The following is a 19,690-nucleotide window of genomic DNA, read 5'->3' as shown; positions in this document are numbered from 1 at the left end:
TGTGCGGGTGGCTGCGGCCAGCACAGCTGCGAGGTGCCGGCCACCGCGAGCTGCTGTGGGGACAGGCACTGCCCCAGCCATCCCAGTGCCTCTCCCTTTCCCAGAGTGTCCAAAATGTGCTGTGTGTGTTGGTGAGGGGCAGGGCTCAGCCCTGGCTGAGTGTTCCTGTTTATTGCCGTGCTGATGGAGCCGCGCTCGGGGCTCCTCCTCACCCCCTCAATCCTCTGCCTGCTCTCGGTGTGTAAACATCACACTCCTGGGTGGTGCTTGGACTCCATGAGGCCTGGAGGATCGAAGCATTTAAAAAAAAAAAAGGAATGAAAAGTAACAAAACAAACGCAAAAAGCCCCAAGACCCACGTTACTGTCCGTGCTTGGAAGTTCTGGCTCCTCTGCGGTGACGGATGCAGCTGCATTGCAAAGGCCTTGTTCTTGAAATGAACAAACCAGGCTTTTTATTATTATTTTTTTTTCTTGGTTATTTTTCTCTTGTTTTTTAATCTATCCTTCCCTACTTAAGGGTGCGTCCAGCCTTGTCTGCAGCAACTCCTTCCCTCCCACCCCCCCGCTGCCATTCCCTAGGGGAACACAGGTGCCAGCCCGCTGCTGCAGGTCATGCTGTCCTTGCCGGGCAGCCGGCGGTCGTTGAAGGTGTGCATGTTGATCACGGCGTCCGTCTTCACCATCACGGGGGGCTGGGGCTTGTGCTTGACCCGGCGCTGGCAGGTGAGGGACAGCCGGATCTCGTCGGCCATGGCGCTGCAGAAGGAGCGCTGGGGACAGAGGGGATGATGCCTTAGGGTTTTAGCTTTGGTATTTTCCCTCTATTTGTAATTCTGTTTGTAAACCCTGATAGGGCCTGCCTGGAAAATCATCCTTTAGATAAGGAATTGCTCCTTAGAATTAATAATGCTAGAAATATTTCACCCCCTCTGCAAACCCCTGCTTTATCTCTTTGTGATTTAACTGGTCCCTTTTGATCCCATAGGTCACTTTTTACCTAAAATCTCTAGTGGTTGGTCAGTTTCACAAATCCCCTATACTATTGGTCTGTTTCTAAGGCACCCTGACCCTACAAAAGCCCCCTCAGTACTTTATATATTTGGATTGCTGCCTGGACCCCTTCATGGAAGAAATAAAGTGTCCATGCAGCTTTCTCGGTCTCTTTCTCTGCTGGCCAAGAAGGAACTTTGCAAGCTGAGCAGAAATCACAATGAGCTGATGGCCTAAACTCCAGGCATTGCTTGCATCCAAGTACCTTGTGGCTGAAATCTGCCTGAGACACCAGGCAGAACATCTTATGGAACATCTTATCCAGGCTTGTTGTAGCAGCATGGGGCAAACCCCAAGCCCAAGCAGTCACAATCTTGCAATTCTAACTGTAAAGCTCCATAGCCTGTCAGATGCTGTTCTCCCATTTTATTCAGACAAAACAGTTCCTCTCCAGGCCCGGGACTCAATGACACCTCGCTGTCTCAGACTCCAAAAAGTATAAACAAAAGTTAATTGGGGTGGGGAGCAAACTGGGGGTATATTTCTTCATTACCTGAAGCTGTAATTGGAGGGTTAACTCTTAATATATAAATGTACCAGACTTATATCTGTCTGAAAAACTTGTGACCATCTCACATCTTGGGTGCAGCCCCTCAGAGGCTTCTTGACAGCCCAAGGTGTAGCTATTGAAGGCCTTCAATAAATACCTGCTTTTATTCTCTTAATTTTGTCTAGCCTTTTTTAGGCAGCCACTCCAAGGCATCAGCAGGAATGCTGTGTTACTCCTGCCGTGTTCTGCTGCCCAGGGGGGAGCAGTGGGGCTGGAAGGGTTCAGCAGAGGGTGAGCACAGGGTTTCTGGGGCTGTTTCAGGTGTTGGCTGTGCTCTGCAAGGCTGTGTGGGCACCTGGCTGACCCCTCTCCCTGGGCAGGGACTGTGACTGTGACATGCTAATCCTGCACAAAGGCAGAGCTGGAGGTCTGTGCTGTGTGATCCCTGCAGGGGGCTCGGATGGGTCTGACCCTCCCATCACTGGGCAGCTTTCCTTTCTCTGTCTGGTCCCTCACGAGGGCAGCTGGTTTTGATTTCTGGTCATGCACACAAGTGCATGTTCCACTTACTGCAGCGGGACACCCAGGGAAGAGGAAGAACACAAAAGCAGTTCTGTTGTTTCCTGAACGTTGATCAGCCACTGATGGGCAGCGTTTGTGAGTGTGGCAGAGCTGACAAGACAGTGAGAGGCTTCCTGGAGGGCCCTGACTTGTTCCTGCTTGAATGGGACTGGGGAGAAGGCATGGATAGTCACACCTGGAACATGCAAGGTGATTTCAAGTGGATGCAACAGTTGAGAAAAACCCATCCTAGGGAATTCTGTCTATATTTTAGCGATTTATTTGTCAGCTTGCTCTACACTGCCTTACCAATGTGTCCTGGTCTGGCTGCAGATGACCCTGATCAGAGCAGACGTGACTTTCCCCTGAGTGGAGACTGTCAAAGGGACAGACCAGTGATCCTCTGGGGATGGTGTTTTAGGGCTGCCAGGTTGGATCCCTCTGCCCCCTGCCTGTCTCTAGGGTCACCCTGCACAGCCCTCCATGGCTGGGCTAAGTGGAGTCAGAGAACCAGAGGGAATCCCTCAGTACCTGCTCGCGCTCCGCCGTTTTGCGCAGCTTGTAGATGAACTCCACCATGGCCACGAAGACAGACAGCACCAGCCCTGCTGCCAGCACGATGAAGATCCCCCCGATGTTCTGGATGCCCAGAGCACTGGCCTCCTTGTTCTCATCCTCAGGGCAGCCATTCCCCCGCCACCACTTCTCCTTCATGACGTGGAGCTTGTCCTCCTCCTGCAGCTGCAGGATGGCGATGGTGATCTTGTCCCTGTACGGCGACCCTGGGGATGGGAACACTGTTATACACAGAGGGACAAAAATCCCACCAAGCAGGGAAGGTGCCTGTCTTGGGCTGAGCAGTTCAGACCTCTCTTCCATGCAGAGAGTGTGAAGTTTGGTATTTGGAAATTCGTTGCTCTGTTGTGTCACTGTGAGGCTGGGAAGTTTCAAAAGAATATAGCAATACGATTCCTCTTCCAAGCAGCAAGAAGGAGTGATTTATTGAAATGCCATGGCATTTATATAAGGGAGATTGTGAAAAACAAAGTAGAAAAGACTCATTGGTCCAAGAAGGCAACACCTCTTTGAAAACATGCTCTCTGCAAAATATCACGAGACACTCACAAAGCTCAGTGATCAACACCAGGTATCTGTGTTTTCTTTCTACTTTCCCTTGTTTTGTCTCTGAGAAAAATCCCCAGCCTGGAAAAGATCCAAGCTGGAGCTGAGAAAAGTCAACAACCTTGGGAAAACCCAGATTATGGTCCCCACGAGCCTCCAGCAGTGTCCACACTGCTGAATTTGTGCTAACCAGCCCTTCTCAGGGTCCCCAGTGCAGAGCTGCCACTCACCCATGGGTGTCCCAATGCCGTAGCCTTTGGTGTCGATGAGCCCCCCGATCTGGGTGAGGTTGCAGTTCCTCTGGGTGATGTACTCGATGGTGGTGGATTCCATCAGCAGCGCGTAATCCGCCGTCAGGGTTCGCTGGATCCCCTCCTCGTTGTTCTTGACCAGTGCCGTGGGTTTGCTGCTCATGAAAGCCCACATTTTTTCAAACGTGGAAATTTTGGATTTCTGGAAAAACGATACCCCCGCCCAGCCCCCAAAAAATAAGAATGAATTCTCCATTTGCTGAAAGATGGTATCTTTTTAGTTAATAATAATAATAATAGTTGAGAACAGATCATACAATAGAGCAACCATGAATTTGACTATGTCTTAAACGCCTTCACTGCCCAACATTGTTTGGATTTATGTTGCCTCAAAGAGAGACAAGGGTTGCTGCAAACATCCCACTGTGCACGTGCCTCATGTCCTGAGACCCTGCCCAAAGCCCTGCAGGCCCCCTCATCTCCCAGGCCACTGGCAGATCTGCTAAAATGTGTTCACTTCCTAACCACAATTTGTTTACCCTGTGATGTTTCTGCGTGCAGGGAGAACAAAGAGAGTTTTGGAGGATGTGGTTTTCTCTACGCACTATTATATTTTTGTCTTTCCTCAAGCATGGCAAGGAAACATGTCTCCTCTGAGATATGTGCAATTGCCAAACAGATTTAACGTACCCACGTAAACAGAAGCACAGAGATATTCAGGAAGATTGTCTTACGGCTAAAAATAAACATGGATATTCTTTCACTATCAGCAGACATTCTGTTGAAAAGGAAAGAATATGTTTTCTAGCTTGCTATTCATGTGAATGGTTTTTTTCCTTCTGGAAAATGTGTTGAGTGAGAGGAAATATGGTTATTTGACGACTTGCCATAACATTTGAAAAGTACCATTTATCTACGAGCACCTTCTGAGTTGTTTCTGTCAGTCATCACAGAAGTCACAGAATCACAGAATCACAGAATGGTTTGGGTTGGGAAAGACCTTGAAGTTCATCCTGCTCCTCTCCCTGCCATGGGAAGGGACTGCTGGCCAGAAGTGGCTTTAGTTTAGGAATATTTCCCAGACAGGCAGAGCAGTGTCCTCCTGCCCCTTTGCTGGTTCCAGTTCTCCTGTGGGTCAATGCTTCTCCCTCTGATGAGCCCTGGAACAGCCCTTTGGTACTGAGGCTTCATTATTTGATAGTGAACACTTTGATATTGAGGTTTCTGCTCCCACTGCTGCCAGCTCTTTTATGCAACATTCTTCTTTTCTGCCCAATTTCTTGTTTTTCCTAGATCTGTTTTTGCCTTTTTATTTCGTAAGAGGCAGCTTAGCCAGCCAAACCTTCTCCTCCACTGTGTTCTGGGTGAGCCTGGAGCTGTCTGGTAAGTCAGAGGGCAGGTGAGTCCCTGTGCTGTGCCTGGAACAAGGGTGGCCTCTCAGCAGCTGCACCAGGAGTCGCTGCAGCAGAGCTGTGCCTTCAGCTCTGTCGTTTATCTCTCCACAGGTCTCTGTCCTTCCAGGAGGAAGCAGGAGATGGAGCCCCAGCCCAGCCCAACTGCTGCTGCCACAGCTCCCCCTCATTCTTTCAGCATCACCCAAAATGTGCCAGCACAGCTTCTTCTGATAAAACCATCATGAATTATGGTGAGGGAGCTGGATGTCCCTTGTAATGCTTCGTATTCCAAATGCTCTGCCCATCCACCTCCTTTATTTCAGCATGTTTAGCAAAAGTTAAACAAAAGCTCATCACCCCAAAGCTGGGTAATGAAGTGCTGTTCAAACAAAGGCTATTCCTTCTGCCTTTAACCCTGTGGGCCCCTTCTCCTCACTGAAATACTCAGGGATTCATTTTTTTCTCCATTAAACCTTGTGCTCGTTATAATCCACTTGATGAATGCTCAGCAGTGGATGTGCTGGAGCAAACTTCATTCAAGAGGCAGGATTATCTCCCTTGCTTGAAAATCTGGACCAGTGCCTGTAAGGTAGATTTGTGGCATCTATCAAACCTCAAAGAGCAGCAAGAAATGTAGCCTCCAAAAGGATTATTAAATATCTGTACATTACAATGGGTAATTGAAATGAATCGTGTGCTCAGCTGGCTGATAAGGACTTGTTTAACATTTATATAGTTCACATCAGAGGCCTCTGGGTTCCTTGGCTTTCCCTCTCTCTTCTTCTCTTTCTGCATTTAATGCTCCTTGGGTGTTGACACAGAGTTTTTAATGTCAGTGTTCTCCCAGTTTAGAGCACGGAGCAAAATAAACTGGCAAAAAATCAATAGGCTGCATTTAGTGAAGCAAATGGGACTTGCATGAGGCACTGGACCTCTTCAGACAACTGAAATTACATGAGACAGGGCTCCATGGAAGAGAAAAACCACATTTCTCTTCTTCTCTTAAATCACTGCTCCTGACCAGCTTGAAGGCACTTAATTGTGTTTGGGGTGCCAGGAAGAGCCCAGATTTGTCAGTGCTGGCTGTGCCCTGCCAGGGGTCCAGCACTGCTCCAGCTGGGCCACACCTGGGCAAGGGCTGGCCAGGAGGATGGGGCTGCTGGTCACTGCCACTCGTGCCTGGTGAGCAGCAGGAACAGAGATCAGGGCACAGGGGGAGACCCAGCAGGGGAGATGAGCTGGGGGTCCCTCCAGGAGAGCATTGGTGCTGCCAGGGCAGCTCACACCCAGCCCAGGTCAGGGCAGACCCAGGCTCTACAACCTAATAACAACTACTTTTGCAAGGGAAAATTAATTCCCAGCACAGCCCTCACAGGCTGATCATTTGCTAAAATCCTGGAAGCAGCTGTGAGAGCCATGTCAGTCATGATCCCAAATTGCAGCAGCAGCGAGGGTAGGAGCCTCCCTGCTCCAGCTCACACCCAGTTAAGCCACACAACATTTTTTGTGGTTGAAGAAAAAGTTAATTTCACCCTTTTCTCCTCTCAAATACTTGGGCTACATTGCAAAGGCTTTGCTTATGGATGGGAATTTGGATGCCACCAGCCAGGACAACACCAAAGAAATAAGCAAAACCATCTTAGTAGTGATTTAGTAATAAAGAATGCCTTACATTGTGTTTATTTTGCTGACTTTTTTGTGTTCTCTATTTGTGTGTACATTTTATTATGCTAGACCCCTGAACCATAGTTTACCTTAAAAAATAATTTCTGGTGTTACAGGTCTGATTTGGTATTTGCTGTGCTGTGGCTGGGTGTAAATTTCTTCTCAAGAGATTCACCATTTAATGTCATGGGTTACTTAGAAAAAACTTATCTGAGTTGTTTGTGAGTAAAGGGACCCCCCTGTGCCCCCACATCCTCCAGAGGGCCCCCAGGTCCCTCTCAGTGACAACTTTGCTGCCAAAGGTAGATGAGGAGGAGCTGCTTGGGTGCTCTGAAGCATGAAGATGAATGGTCTGACACTGGCTGCCTCTGGCAGAGAATTTCCCATGTCAGGAGCTCTGAGACATCAGGAATAATTGAGATATTGCTAATTATCAAGGGTTGATGCCACAGTGGGATCGAGCCCCACTCCTGCCCACATCTCTCCCTCCAGCTCACGAGAGTGGAGCTTGATTTGCTCAGGATAAACAGCACCAGAATCTCTTCTGCTGTGCTCTGCATGCTAATCACCCTGAGTTAGTGCTAAATGAGATGTGTGTGTGAGAGCTGAGTGCCAGCCCCTCCCAGCACAGTGACACCAGGAACGCCTCTGAGTTCATTCTTCAGAGTCACAGCTCAGAAGGCACCTTTAATAAGCAGCTCTGCAGGGCCAGTCACCCAAATCAATTAATGGAATCGTTTAGAGGAGCCCCTACGAGGCATCTTGCCAAGACATATTCGCTTTTTTATCAGCCAAATTGGCAAGAAAGGAACTTTCAGGCTTAAGATTTTTCAATTCCAGCCTGTATGAAAAAATAAATTGATTTCCACCAACTGAAGATACTTAGCCTTGAGGATTTAACATTTCTGTAAGAGTGGGTATCTGTGTACATACACACACTCACACCCAGACTCCAAAGACCTGGCCTCCCATTCAGAGAGGCAGCATCCTCTGCAGGATGGGAAGGATTTATGAGTTATAATGAACTCTGGATGCTGTTCCTAAATTAATTGATTCGTGTTTATTCCTGTAACTCAATCTGCATTGCCAGGGAATAAACAACTTCTCAAAAGTTCTTTTCATAAAGTCAAAATCTGCCAGTATGGTTGGTAAAACTCTCTCTTCCCATTTGCTGTGGCTGGTTTGCCCTGCTGCATGGGGCCAAAATTGGTGGGAGAGCATCCATTGCTGTGGGGCTGTCCCAGAGGGGTCTTGGTTCCACTGGGATCTTCTGCAGTGTCTCTGGTGAGTTCTGCACAAGCTCTCAGGCAGAACTGGCCATTGCTTTGGGAACAACCTCATGGAACAGCGTGCATCCTTTCTCTTCTCCCATTGTCCACTGCTCCCTAAGATCAGCCTGGGGTGCTGCTCTCCTGCATTCCTGGGGGATCCAGCCTGGAGCAGGATGGGCACTGGCAGAAGGGCTGCAGGGTGTGCTCAGCTTAGTTTGGAGTGTGCAGCTTGCAGCTGATTGAACAGGGAGAGATGGAGGAGTGAGACCTTGCTGTGAGGGAATGGCTTTGGGAACAGCCATGCAAGGAGCCAGGCAGCAATTTGGGCCAAGAACAGCAGGTGAGATCCTGGATCCTCAGCTGACACCTGGAGCTCTGTGCTGTTACAGGTGTCCCCATGGACAGAGCAGCTGAACCAAAATCACTGCAGGAATTACCCTGCAAGGACCTTGCAGGGGGCTGGGACAAATTCTGTCTCTGCCACGTCCCTCTGTACACAAAGGACAAGTGAGCAGAGCATCCCACGTGGGTGCTCAGTAATGGAAACCCTTGTCAGAGGGGACACTCCTGAGAATTCATCTCCATGCAACTGGGATAATAAAAAGGAAAAGGAAAATACTCTGCATCAATAAACCATGCCAAGGCTGTTAGGAGCCTGAAGTATGATTCTGATGGATAATGATATGAAGCAATAAATATACTGTGTCCTGATGATTGTTAAAAGAGACAGTTTCCTTTTATTCCCGTATAAAAGTCGTATTGGAAAGAGCAGTTAAAGCACAGTTACAGCCTGCCTTTCCCTGCTGCCTGCTCCAGGTTTATAAAGCTTTGGAAGACACCACCCTGCACCTGGCTGTGCCATGGACAGAATGCATGGACCAGCTCCATGGCAGGAGGCAAACTGGGCATCCCCAGGATCATTAAAGATCAAACCAGCCCCTCTGTGGCTCTTTATCAACCTCTGCTGCTGCCTGTCAGAGCCAGGACACAGATTTGGGGAGCACAGTGGCTCCTCTGCCAGATCAGAGCCAAGAGAAGTTGCACGGGAGCAATGCTCTCTCTATTATTAAAATCCAGCTTATTGGGTTCCTTTAATGAGTCTTGCCAATTAAACCACTGAGAACATGTCAAGCTGCCATCACCCTGTGCCTGCTCAAATCTTGCAGCACCAGGCACAACCTGCCTGGTAAAGCTGAGCTGTGTTAATCCCATGTATTTCCTTCTGCATTTTGGGTGGTGGAGGGGGAAGGAGCCAGAGGTGGGGGGGAGCCAGCTCCCATTCCTGACCCAGAGCCTGGAATCTTCTTTTGGGCCTCTTTCCTTGCCAGGGTGATAATTCCTTAATCACCCCTCATTTTTATCCCTTTATTCTCTCTCTTTTTAAACTGGGTTTTTACAGGCCAGCAGTGGTTTTAAAGGTCATTTTACATCTCTCAGTTTCTTTCTATTTTTGAAGCCACGGTGGAATCTGACTGACTTCTGAATTTAATTATACTTTAAATAGAAGAAATTAATGCAATTGGATTGTGATGCACTGGTAGTGTTACCTTGCCCTGGATCTCAGAGGTTAATAAAACTGGATTACATTAATATGAATACCTGAAGGACAAGAAAGATATTTCAGCTGTAAAAAATACTGGTCAGGAAGGGCACTTTGCAACATCTGTCCAGCTGTGGGTTAATTTGGGCTCTCCTCTGTCCCTGAAGAATGGCTGGATCAGCCTGGGGGCTCTGTGCTGGCAGAAGCAAGGAAGAAGCTGGATGGGTCAGATGTAGAAATTGGGAAGATGCTTTAGGGAATGTAAGATTTTTCTCCACCTTGGCACATGCTGTGGTTTAGGGTGTGTGAGTCAAGATTAGGTAGAGCCTGCAAAACTGTAAAACAAGTTAAATTTTGTCACTGTGACTCCAGTTAACAACAGGGAGGGGGATTTAGGCTTGGTGGGGCTCAGGTGAGTGACAATCAGGATGTGAGATGAAAGAAGCTGCAGTGGAAGGAGCAGCAGGGGCAGCTCGGGAATTTTCTGCCTTTGGATTTTCATCCTGGCTCCCACTGGCATCTCTGCCTGGTCTCACCTTGAAGAAGGTCATGGTAGCTCCATCCTTCACTGCTCCATACTCTATTTTTGTCTGCTTTGCCAAGTCATCTGCAGAGTCGATGGGGGATTCCATCCTCTCCACTGTCAGGAAGGCTGCAAGGTTGGCCGTGTAGGACGAGATGATAATCAGGGTGAAGAACCACCATATGCCACCAATGATCCGTGTAGACAGGGCTTTAGGCATCAGCTCTGAGCCTGGGGTGGCAGAGGGGGAGGAAGGGAGAGAAAATACAGGCACAGAACCCATTTAATGCATCCATATGTACATTTTATATACATGTATATATGTGATCAGGTTTTGCTGTCAAAACTGTTACAGCTATGCAATTAAAGCCAACTGGTTTTGAGGCAAATTATCCAGACATCTTGCATGTGAGGACATCAGTGGGGTTTTTGTAGCATTTGCAGAAAAACCCTCTTCCTTGATTACTGACCTCTGGTACAGTGCCCAATTTACAGGAAACATCCAAACTGAAGTAATTAACTGGGCTGCTTTTATGAGATTTAAATAGCAAGTTATTTATGAACTTTTATGAGTGTTTTGTTCTGCCATTTAAAAAGGGCTTTGCTTTTATACAGATTATTTTCAAAAGACTCACTCTGGGGAGTGTGTTCAAATACACAAGGTTTTAAAAAAATCAAACACAGAGAGAAAGGAACTATCAGGGTCCAGGGCTTTGAATGCCAGTCAGAAGTGGGGAAGCAGGAGATGTTACAGCATAAAAGGTGTAGTGGGTCTGAAATGACTTTTATTGAGCAGACATGAAGGGCTAAATGGGTTGTGCTATTTTTGTAATCACCCAAAACACCTTTTAAAGCCAGGCTAGAGCTTTGGGTTTGAAACAGCTGTGCTCAGAGGATTTATCAGCCTGGAATGTGCAACAAAGATTGGGCTTTGCAAAGCAATTTTAAGCAGCAGTGCCATCAAAGCAGAGCATGGGGTGTAGTTTTCCTCCCTTCAGAGTGCAGCAAGGAGACTCCAGGAAGAGGAGGAGTCCTGGATATTGAGGGTGCTTTGGTTCTCCTCAAGATTCTGCTTCTTCCCTCTTCCATCTCCGGCCCTTTGATGCATTGGATGCTGTGACATCAGCCTGGCTTTGAAATATTTTTCTTCTCAGATGCAGAATTGAGTTAAAAAGAATATAGTTCTTTTCATTTATCAGCATCTGATAAGAGGGATGATTCATCCTGCTAAAGCCTCTTGCTGGGAACTGTCAGTGTCCATGAGGGCAGCCAGGATCCAGGAGGAATCTCTATTCCAGGCAGCAGTGGAGCTGGAGCAGGAGCTCTGTGCTGCCACTGAGCCCAGGCTGTGCCTCCTTTGCTGTCTGGCTATAACCACTGATACACGGTAAATTAAAGTGTGACAAATGTTTGACATTTTCCACTTATTTCTATTCCTGGATTTTCTGCAATTAGATCACAGCTGAATTTCGTTCCTTAGAGCTGCTCCCAAGCTCCCCCCCTGCTGCCTCCTGAACAGATTTGCTCTATTCACTCCATCTCTCTATTCCATTCACACACAGGAATGTAATCCCATCCATATCCCATTTCTGAGGTGCCTGTGACCGTGGTGGCTCACACCAGTGCCACTGGCAGCTCTGCTGGCCAGAGGCTCCCAGGGCAGCTCCTTGCATTTGTGCTGAGCTGGGGGAGCTCCAGGGCATCTCAGAATGACCAGGGGAGGGGAAAAATGGGGGCAAGACACTCTGGATTTAGAAGAGAGAGAGCCAGGTCAGAGTTCCTGAAACTGAGCAGGTGGTTGGAATTAACAGAAATAGGAATTTGCAGTCAGTGGGATGTGGGAGAATGAAGCAGCTGAGAGAGATGAAGGCATTGCTCCTCCTCAGAGCACCCTGGGTGTGTGCTCAGGGGCCAGGAGGTGCCACCAAAACAAATTCTAAATTAAAAAGCCCTTAGAGCAGGTGGGTGCCACTCTACCTTGCTGCATCAGTGCTCCCATCCCAAACCAGAAGCTGTTGAGGAGGGTGAAGTTGTTCTCCACGATGTCCGAGCCCGGGTTGCAGGGGTGGGCGTCGTACCACTCGTATGGGCTGAACCTGGGGCACACAGGGGAACAGGAGCTCGTTAGGAGACCTTGGAGTGGCTGCCTAAAACAGCCTGGACAAGATTAGGAGAATAAAAGTGAGGATTTATTAAAGGCTTTCAAGAGATACACCCTGGGCAGCCAAAGAGGCTGCACCCAAGATAAGCGGTGGTCACGAATTTTTCAGACTGATACAAGTTTGCTCCACTTACATATCAGGGGTTAATCCTCCAATTACAGCTTCAGGTGATGAAGTAATATACCCCCAGTTTGCTCCCCCAACTCACTTCTGTTTACAATTTTTGGCACCTGAGGCTGTAGGGTGTTCTTAGATCTCAGGTGTAGAGGGATTGTTTTCTCTGACCAAAATGTGAAGACAGTAACTCAGACTTTATAAGGAATTTAGAGTCATGCACTAATGCAGTACAGGATCTGAAAAGTGTAATTGCTAAAATCTCAAGGCATCAGTTAATTGGGATGTGGCAGGACATGACCCTAAAGGAACTGGAAAATGGAGTCTCAGTGCCTTTGGTGCTGCTGTGCAGGGGCTGCCAAACCTCTGGTGCACAGCTTTGTAGAGAAAAAGACAAATTCTGCCCAAATCACCCACACAGCTGCAAGTCTGTGTCCTGCTTTCTGGAAAGCAGAGACTGGGAAGCCAAGTCCTCCTAAAGTGTTTCAGGTGGCTTCCCCAGAGCCTTTGGAGCATCTCTTCAATATTGTGTCCTACAACAGCACCTGGAGCACATGAGGGTGGAATGGAATGGAATGGAATGGAATGGAATGGAATGGAATGGAATGGGATGGAATGGAATGGGGTCCATGAAAGAAAACCTTTTGTATGCAAAAGTTCAAAAATATGGGGGGAAATGGCATTTTTGATTGACTAAGGGGAGAAGCCTCGGTGATTCTGCAGCAAGAGCAGGGACAAACTGGTACTTCAGGAGATTCTCCCACCAATGCACATGGGAATCAGGGTGGGATTTAGGTCACTGAGAGGTAGAATCTTCCAGCATCCTGACAAACAGGAATTTGGCCCAGTCAGGGCACTGGCAGAACACTGGGATGTGGTGGCAGCTCATTGTGGATTGCTGCCTCACTTGGCCCTGTGCAGGGCAGTGGGAGAAACTTATTCCCTGTGGGGATGCATTTCCATGGAGCCCTGCAGCTCTTGAGCAAGACTGAGGGGATTTCCTGTGAATATTTCTGCAAATTCTGCCCAAGACTGGCAGGCAAGCAGTGCTGGGAATGAGCTCGTTTAGCTGGGATCTGGGGAGGATGCTCAACAGGAGAGATGTTAATATTTTTAGAGCTGTTTATTTACATCTTCTGAGAGTCCCAAATTTTGCAGAGATTAAATTAAAAACATGATTGGTATAATTGCTTTTGAACCAGGCATTAATTATCATCTCTGCTTCCTTCTGGAATCCCTGGAGATTCACAACAGCCCCTTCTCAAAGCCCAGCCCACAGCCTGTATCAGGAGACGTTTCCCTCTGTAATTCCCCACCAGACCCACCACCCAAGGAGATGGTTTGTGGCTCAATTCCCCTCACTCAGACAGTTGGATTTGCTTGGAGAAGGGTCCCAGCTCTCTGCCAGGAACCTCCTGGCACTGAAACCAATGCACATGTCAGTGCTCCAAGCCTGGGAGGGCTCCAAGGGCAAAACCATCCCTGAGGATGGACAAGGCACAGCCCATCTTGAAAAAGATTACCCTGGGCACAGCTCTGCCACTTTTTGCTTCTGTTTTTCACCTTCAAGTGACCTGTCCTTTCCTGCCTGGCTTATCTCACCTTCCCACAGCTGGGATTGTTCCCTGGGCTGGGTTTGGGGTGTGGAACCACAGTCCTGCTCAGGCTTCACCCTGACACTGCTGCTTGTTCATCCAGTAATGGTTGGGCTGTTCTTGCTGCTCACCCTCCTCTGCTCTCTAAACCAGAGGAAATCAGCAAGGAAACGAGAACCAGGCTGAACTCGGATCTGGCTTTATGTGCTGCTAATTCCTTGGAACTTGCTATAGATTCTGAGGTGGATAAAGGATGGTGTCTTGGTCCTTTTTGTCAGGTAAACCCACAGTTCAGAAATTAGATTAAAACTTCCTTGGGCTGCCAATGAAAGACTATGAGAAAGAAAGGGAATGGGTGAGATCAATGAGCCTGGCAAGATGACATGCTGGAGAACTTCAAGGTCTGAGCAAAAACCAACTGGTTCAGCTCAAATGACAGAGAAATATTCAGAAATCTGCAAAGCAGCAACAGCCTCCAGTGCTTGAGCAGAGAAACCATTAGTGGAAGCAAGAGGAAATGAGGGAAGGATGGAGAGGAGCTCATTGACCCCGTGGAGCTCAAATCCAAGTGGGGGAGCTCAGGATTCTCTGTGGATGGCTTCCCTCACCCTCACATGCACAGTGGGCTCGGAAATATTTCATCAAAAACTAGGATCATTCTCCTGTCTCTTTTGGCAGTTATTTCGGCAGGGAAATTGAAGCATTTTGAAGAAGTGTAAAAGATCTGACACAAAATACTTTTGAGTCTAAATTGCGTCTCCAGAGAATTTCCAATGGATGAGCCAGTCCTGGCTGCAGTTAGGATGAAGATGAAACCCACCCACCCTGTCCCCAGCCAGAGGGGTTTGGTGTCATTTGGAGGCTGTGGGACAGGGACAGGCCAGCCTCACCTGTGGGGGCAGTCAGTGTTGATGGCTCTCTGGGGGCTGGGGATGGGAGCAGAGGTTCCATCAACAGCAAAGAAACACTGATTAAAATGACAGATGGACCAAATCCATCCTTTGCCTGCCTCTAAATAGTTCCTGAGTCTGTTTTAAGTGGCATTGACCTATAGTTATGGCATGAGCAGAGGGCTCTGGTGCCTAGTTCAGAAGACTCATGTTTCTGAATTAAGGCTTTTCTATTATGATTGTGGTTTTCTTATGAGAATTGGATTTCAGAGGCCTTGCTGGGGTCAAAAGCAGATATTGTTTCCATTACTTCTGAATGCAATAAATATTTTCCCTGTGAAATCTCTGGCTTTCCATCTCTATGTGTTAAAAGACTATTCCTGCAGAATTTTAATTACTCTGAATACTCGGCGTTCTTTGAAAGAATAGGATGACAGAAGAAATGTCAGGAGCAAAGCATGAAAAAGAAACTGCAATTGCAGTATTTATGTGTTGAATTTAGTCCAAAAAAAAAAATAGCCTGATAGGGAAAAATTGTTCTATTACATCATAACTGGTGTGATGTAGGGGGATGCTGAGGTTCATTTCAGAATAAAACCTGAGACAAAGCCACAGTTCTTCAGGTTTTCACCCCTCAACATCAACCAAAAGCCAAGGCTGTGCTTGGACAAACGTCCCTGTTTGTGCAAAGTGGTGACAGAGATTTCACAAGGAAAGGAAAGGAAAGGAAAGGAAAGGAAAGGAAAGGAAAGGAAAGGAAGGAAAGGAGAAGGAAAGGAAGAAGGAAAGGAAAGGAAAGGAAAAGGAAAGGAAGGAAAGGAAAGGAAAGGAAAGGAAAGGAAAGGAAAGGAAAGGAAAGGAAAGGAAAGGAAAGGAAAGGAAAGGAAAAGGAAAGGAAAAGGAAAGGAAGGAAAGGAAAGGAAAGGAAAGGAAAGGAAAGGAAAGGAAAGGAAAGGAAAAGGAAAGGAAAGGAAAGGAAAGGAAAGGAAAGGAAAAAGGAAAAGCATTTCCTGCAGCCTTTCTGCAGTGTTTCATGTGCAGATACAATTTGCACATTTAACATGCTTTGAAAGTGGGATCTGGACAATTTGGGCTGGATCTGGCCATTATGAGCAGCGAAAAATAAGCTCATAAATGTAAAGTGGTGTTTGAATTGTCACTGCAGGGCACATGAGCAGCCTGGTGCCATCAGAGCCAGTGGTGCTGTGGGAGCAGAGCCCACTCAGCTGTGCCCTGCCTGGATGGCAGGGACAGACAGCCAAGGGCTTTTATCAGCCATCACAGCATTCTCCTGCTCATCATTACCTTGGGTCCATTTTCCCAGAGGAGAGTCTTGTGCTGCTGACAGCACCTGGATATCTCTGACACCCTTGGGTGAGGAGGAATGGCACAGACAAGGGGGGAGAGCAATTGCAGCTGCAGTCTGGATCCATGTCCTCTGATAGGAAAACACAATGTCCAGCTCTGCCCCCCTGCAGAGGAGGGACCAGAACACCAACTTGCCTCACCATGCACGTTTAACTTGCTTTGAAAGTGAGTCTGGACCATTTAGGCTGGATCTGGGCATTATGAGCTGAAAAAAACCAAGTTCCTAATGTGAGCACTGCAGGTGCTCACAGCACTCACGCCCAGCTCACTCTGCTGCTCTGTGTAATTAGGATATGACAGAGTGAACACAGGAAATCTGCTCTAAATGCCCCCAGTGGGCCTGAGGGATGCTGAAAATTGTGGATTTGTTGCACCATTGGGGTCAATGGAATCTGCTTGCTCCAGTTCTGTATCTGAGCTTTTCTTTGGCTCTCTGATGTCAGTGGATGAGGGAGGAAGGTTTCTGATGGATGCTCCCAGGAAGGTGCAGCACAGCAGAGGAAGAGGGGCTACATGGACCCCCAGACCAAGGCAGCAGGGAGGGCTCTGAAATCCCCACCAGTATAAATTCAGCTGGAAATAGTGAGAGATGAGCATCAAGCTGCAGAGTGGGCTGAGGAATCTTTCTGGACATGGTGTTTATGCAAAATATTCCACTGAGGGCTGTGTGTGGTCATGGAGGGCAGCTGCCTGCAGGAGGGGGCAAGTGCTTTGTTTTGATTTGCAAAGGTGTGATCATGGATTGAGAGCAGCCCTGGACTGTGTCTCATCAAAGGCCCTGTGGAATTAACAAGACATGCAAATGTATGCAAATTCTGCCTTTAAACATAGAGGATTTAAACATGATAATTAGATGCATATTAATTTTGTAAACAGACATTGTCTGAGCCGTGGCAATGGCTTCTCCATTCTTTTGATACAGGGAAGGGTTTGAGCTTAACTGGTGGAGGGATCAGGGACAGAAATGGAAAATGGTGTGGGAAATGGGAGCTCAGGACCCAGAGAGGCTGGGAAAGGTGAGCAGTGACCAAACAGGACCATGAATGGACAATAATACAGAACAGAACTACTCTTCATGCACCTGGAGGTGCTGACAAGATGGAAAGGCTGCAAAATTTCTGGAACCATGAAAAAAAGTCCATTTAAAAATTTTTCCATACTGTGAGCATGTGAGAACAAGCAGCCAGCCCATGGTGATGGAGCAGAGGGGATCTCAGTGGTGACAAGGATTTGGTGCTGCAGCCCTTACCTGGCTATGACAAAAAGCACACAGCTGACCCCCAGGTAGGCCAGCAGGATGTACATCCAGATGTCAGGAGAGAGAGGGTTGAGGAAGGAGAAGACACTGGGGTTGGTCCCGTTGGGCTTCCTGTAGAGGATGCTGACCCCCAGGGTCATGAAGGGCTTGGAGAAGTCGATGGCTTTCTCCCGGACATGAGTGATGGTCAGAGGAGCCACGGCCAGGTCAGCTTTCTGCAAAGGGAGGGACACAGGCAGGGGGAAGGGAGGAGTTACAAACCAAGGTGCTCCCATCCCCTCGGGGGCACCACAGCTCCCACAAGGCAGGAAGAGGCCAAAAACCCCCAAAATGCAGCCCTGGGGTTTCCCCTCCTGTTGGACATTGGTGCACATTTGCTGTGAAATACAGATGTTGGGGACACAGTTCTGTAAAATACAGATGTTGGGGGCACAGTGTTTGCTGTGAAATACAGATGTTGGGGGCACAGTTCTATAAAATACAGATGTTTGGGACATGGTGTTTGCTGTGAAATACAGATGTTGGGGGTATCATGTTTGCTGTGAAATGCAGATGTTGGGGTATCATGTTCACTGTAAAATACAATACAACCAAATAGAGACCAGGCCCAGTTTAATTGTTATATAACCATAATTAAAATTGGTGTGAGCATGGAGCATTACTGGGGTGAGGAACAGGATAATGATCCTACCCTAATTAATATATAACAATAATTAATATTGGTATGGGCATGGAGCAGGGTGAAGGATTTGGGATACCAGAAAGTCCAGGATAATGGGCCCAGTTTAATTCTTATATAACAATAATTAATATTGGTGTGAGCATGGACTACCAGGGTGAATTGTGCTTGTTTCTATTATCTCTATTATTTACTAATCTCTGTGCTAGTTCAGGGAGTGACATACACCTTCTTTCTGTTGGTCAAGAGCTGAGTTCATGCCTCTCATTAAACATTCATCCAGGTTTTTAAAAGCCACAAGTAAATACTTTTAAAGTTTCCTCAATATCACCAGCCTTGCTTGAGCTTTGCAAATCATTCTTTGGGATTGTGAACTTCTGAGGAAACACAGACACATAAATCACAGCTCTGAGTTGAGCAGAAACCTCCCCCCATACCAGGAGCCCGGGAGAGATTTATTTAACATCTGGTTCTGAAAATTAAAATTCTAAATTACCCATGAGTGATAATTACCTAGAGATACAGTAGATTTGTCATTATTCATGGACTTTAAATCAATACTGGCTAGAACATACTTTGCTTCAGCAGGAACTGGGGGATCTGTAGGAACCAGAGCAGATCCCTGGCTTGTGCTGGGGGTAAAGGTTGTACTAATGGTTTCATTTGGCCTTGCCAATCTGTGATGGAAGTCAGTGCAATATTTATAAATAGAGGAATCTGGGTGTTCTACTCTAGGAAGAGTCTCTTCATGAGCTTTTTTCCATTTATGTGTGTGTGTGTAAGGGACTCCCCTCCAACAAGAGCAGCTTTAGAGCTGAACAGAGGCCTTCAGGAATCATGTAACACAAGTAAAAATGATTTATTTTTGCTCTAACGTGGTTCTCCAGCTGCGCCCAGGCTGGTTTCCTTCTCACTTTCCAAATGGAAATACATTTTCACATCAGCCTGGTACAGGAAGAGCCCATTTCAATCACTGGCATTTGTCAAAACCTGTGGAAAATGGGAGCAGCATTTTCCCAGTGAGCCCATTGTGCCAGCTGTGGTTGTGGTGACAGGGACAGAAAAGTTGAAGGGGGCTGGAAGTGGATGGGCATTGGTGGCTGCCCAGCCTCAGGTGGGGATGTTCTGCATCCTTGGGATCATCCTGGCAGGTTTGGAGCTTGGCTGCTCCCACCACCTTACAGCATACCTGGATATTTTGGCACAGTGCTCCCCACAGTCACAAGTTCTGCAGAAATGGCAGAAAAAATGCAGCATTTTCCTTCCTCCATCACTTGTGTGTGGGTGTCCTGACTCACCAGGGAAAAGCAAAGAAGGTGTTGGAGGATTTGGCTATGGGATTTTCTGAAGGAGGCAGCAAATGTTCTGTGGTCAGAGCTCGCTGGCAATGGCCAGGCTGAGGGATTCTCTGCCAAATTTGTCAGAATGACACAGAGCTAAAGAATGGCCTGGAGTTTGTGCTTTGCCACAGGAAATAAAGAGAGAGAAATCTGCATGGATGCTCAGGGATCCAACTGCTTTTTGTGGAGACATTAAATTTTACTGTGTCACTCCAGCAGCTCCTGTGCTGGGCTCCCAGCCCTGTGTCCTTGCAGGGAATGTCACATTCAGGCAGGACAGAACACAGATCCAGGAGCCTGGGCTGGGGTGTGTCCTGAGCAATTAGAGGCAGCACTTCCACATCCTTTTTATCAATGCAGATTTTTCTGAAGGTGGCCTCTAATTAAGGGTTTGCTGACAGAGAGGATCTAAATC

The 19,690-nt window shown here is 47.5% G+C and overlaps 1 protein-coding gene across 1 annotated transcript in view; it reads right to left on the bottom strand.

The window, feature by feature from the left end:
- Positions 1–419: 419 nt before the first annotated feature.
- The window catches only part of GRIK3 (glutamate ionotropic receptor kainate type subunit 3), a 106,517-nt gene continuing 87,246 nt past the window's right edge, over positions 420–19,690 (bottom strand). Inside the window, exons 11-16 of the mRNA XM_079325591.1 lie at positions 17,248–17,471; positions 11,847–11,965; positions 9,883–10,100; positions 3,456–3,678; positions 2,635–2,885; positions 420–772 (exon numbers count right to left, since the gene is read on the bottom strand). Of these exons, the coding sequence (XP_079181717.1) occupies positions 578–772; positions 2,635–2,885; positions 3,456–3,678; positions 9,883–10,100; positions 11,847–11,965; positions 17,248–17,471 (1,230 nt within the window). The 3' untranslated portion in view covers positions 420–577. The remainder of the gene's footprint in view (positions 773–2,634; positions 2,886–3,455; positions 3,679–9,882; positions 10,101–11,846; positions 11,966–17,247; positions 17,472–19,690) is intronic.

This window comes from Erithacus rubecula, assembly GCF_903797595.1.
Source record: "Erithacus rubecula genome assembly, chromosome: 23".
In the NCBI taxonomy this organism is placed as follows: Eukaryota; Metazoa; Chordata; class Aves; order Passeriformes; family Muscicapidae; genus Erithacus; species Erithacus rubecula.
Note: the sequence above shows the minus strand (reverse complement) of the source record. Positions and strands in the feature narration are given on the sequence as shown.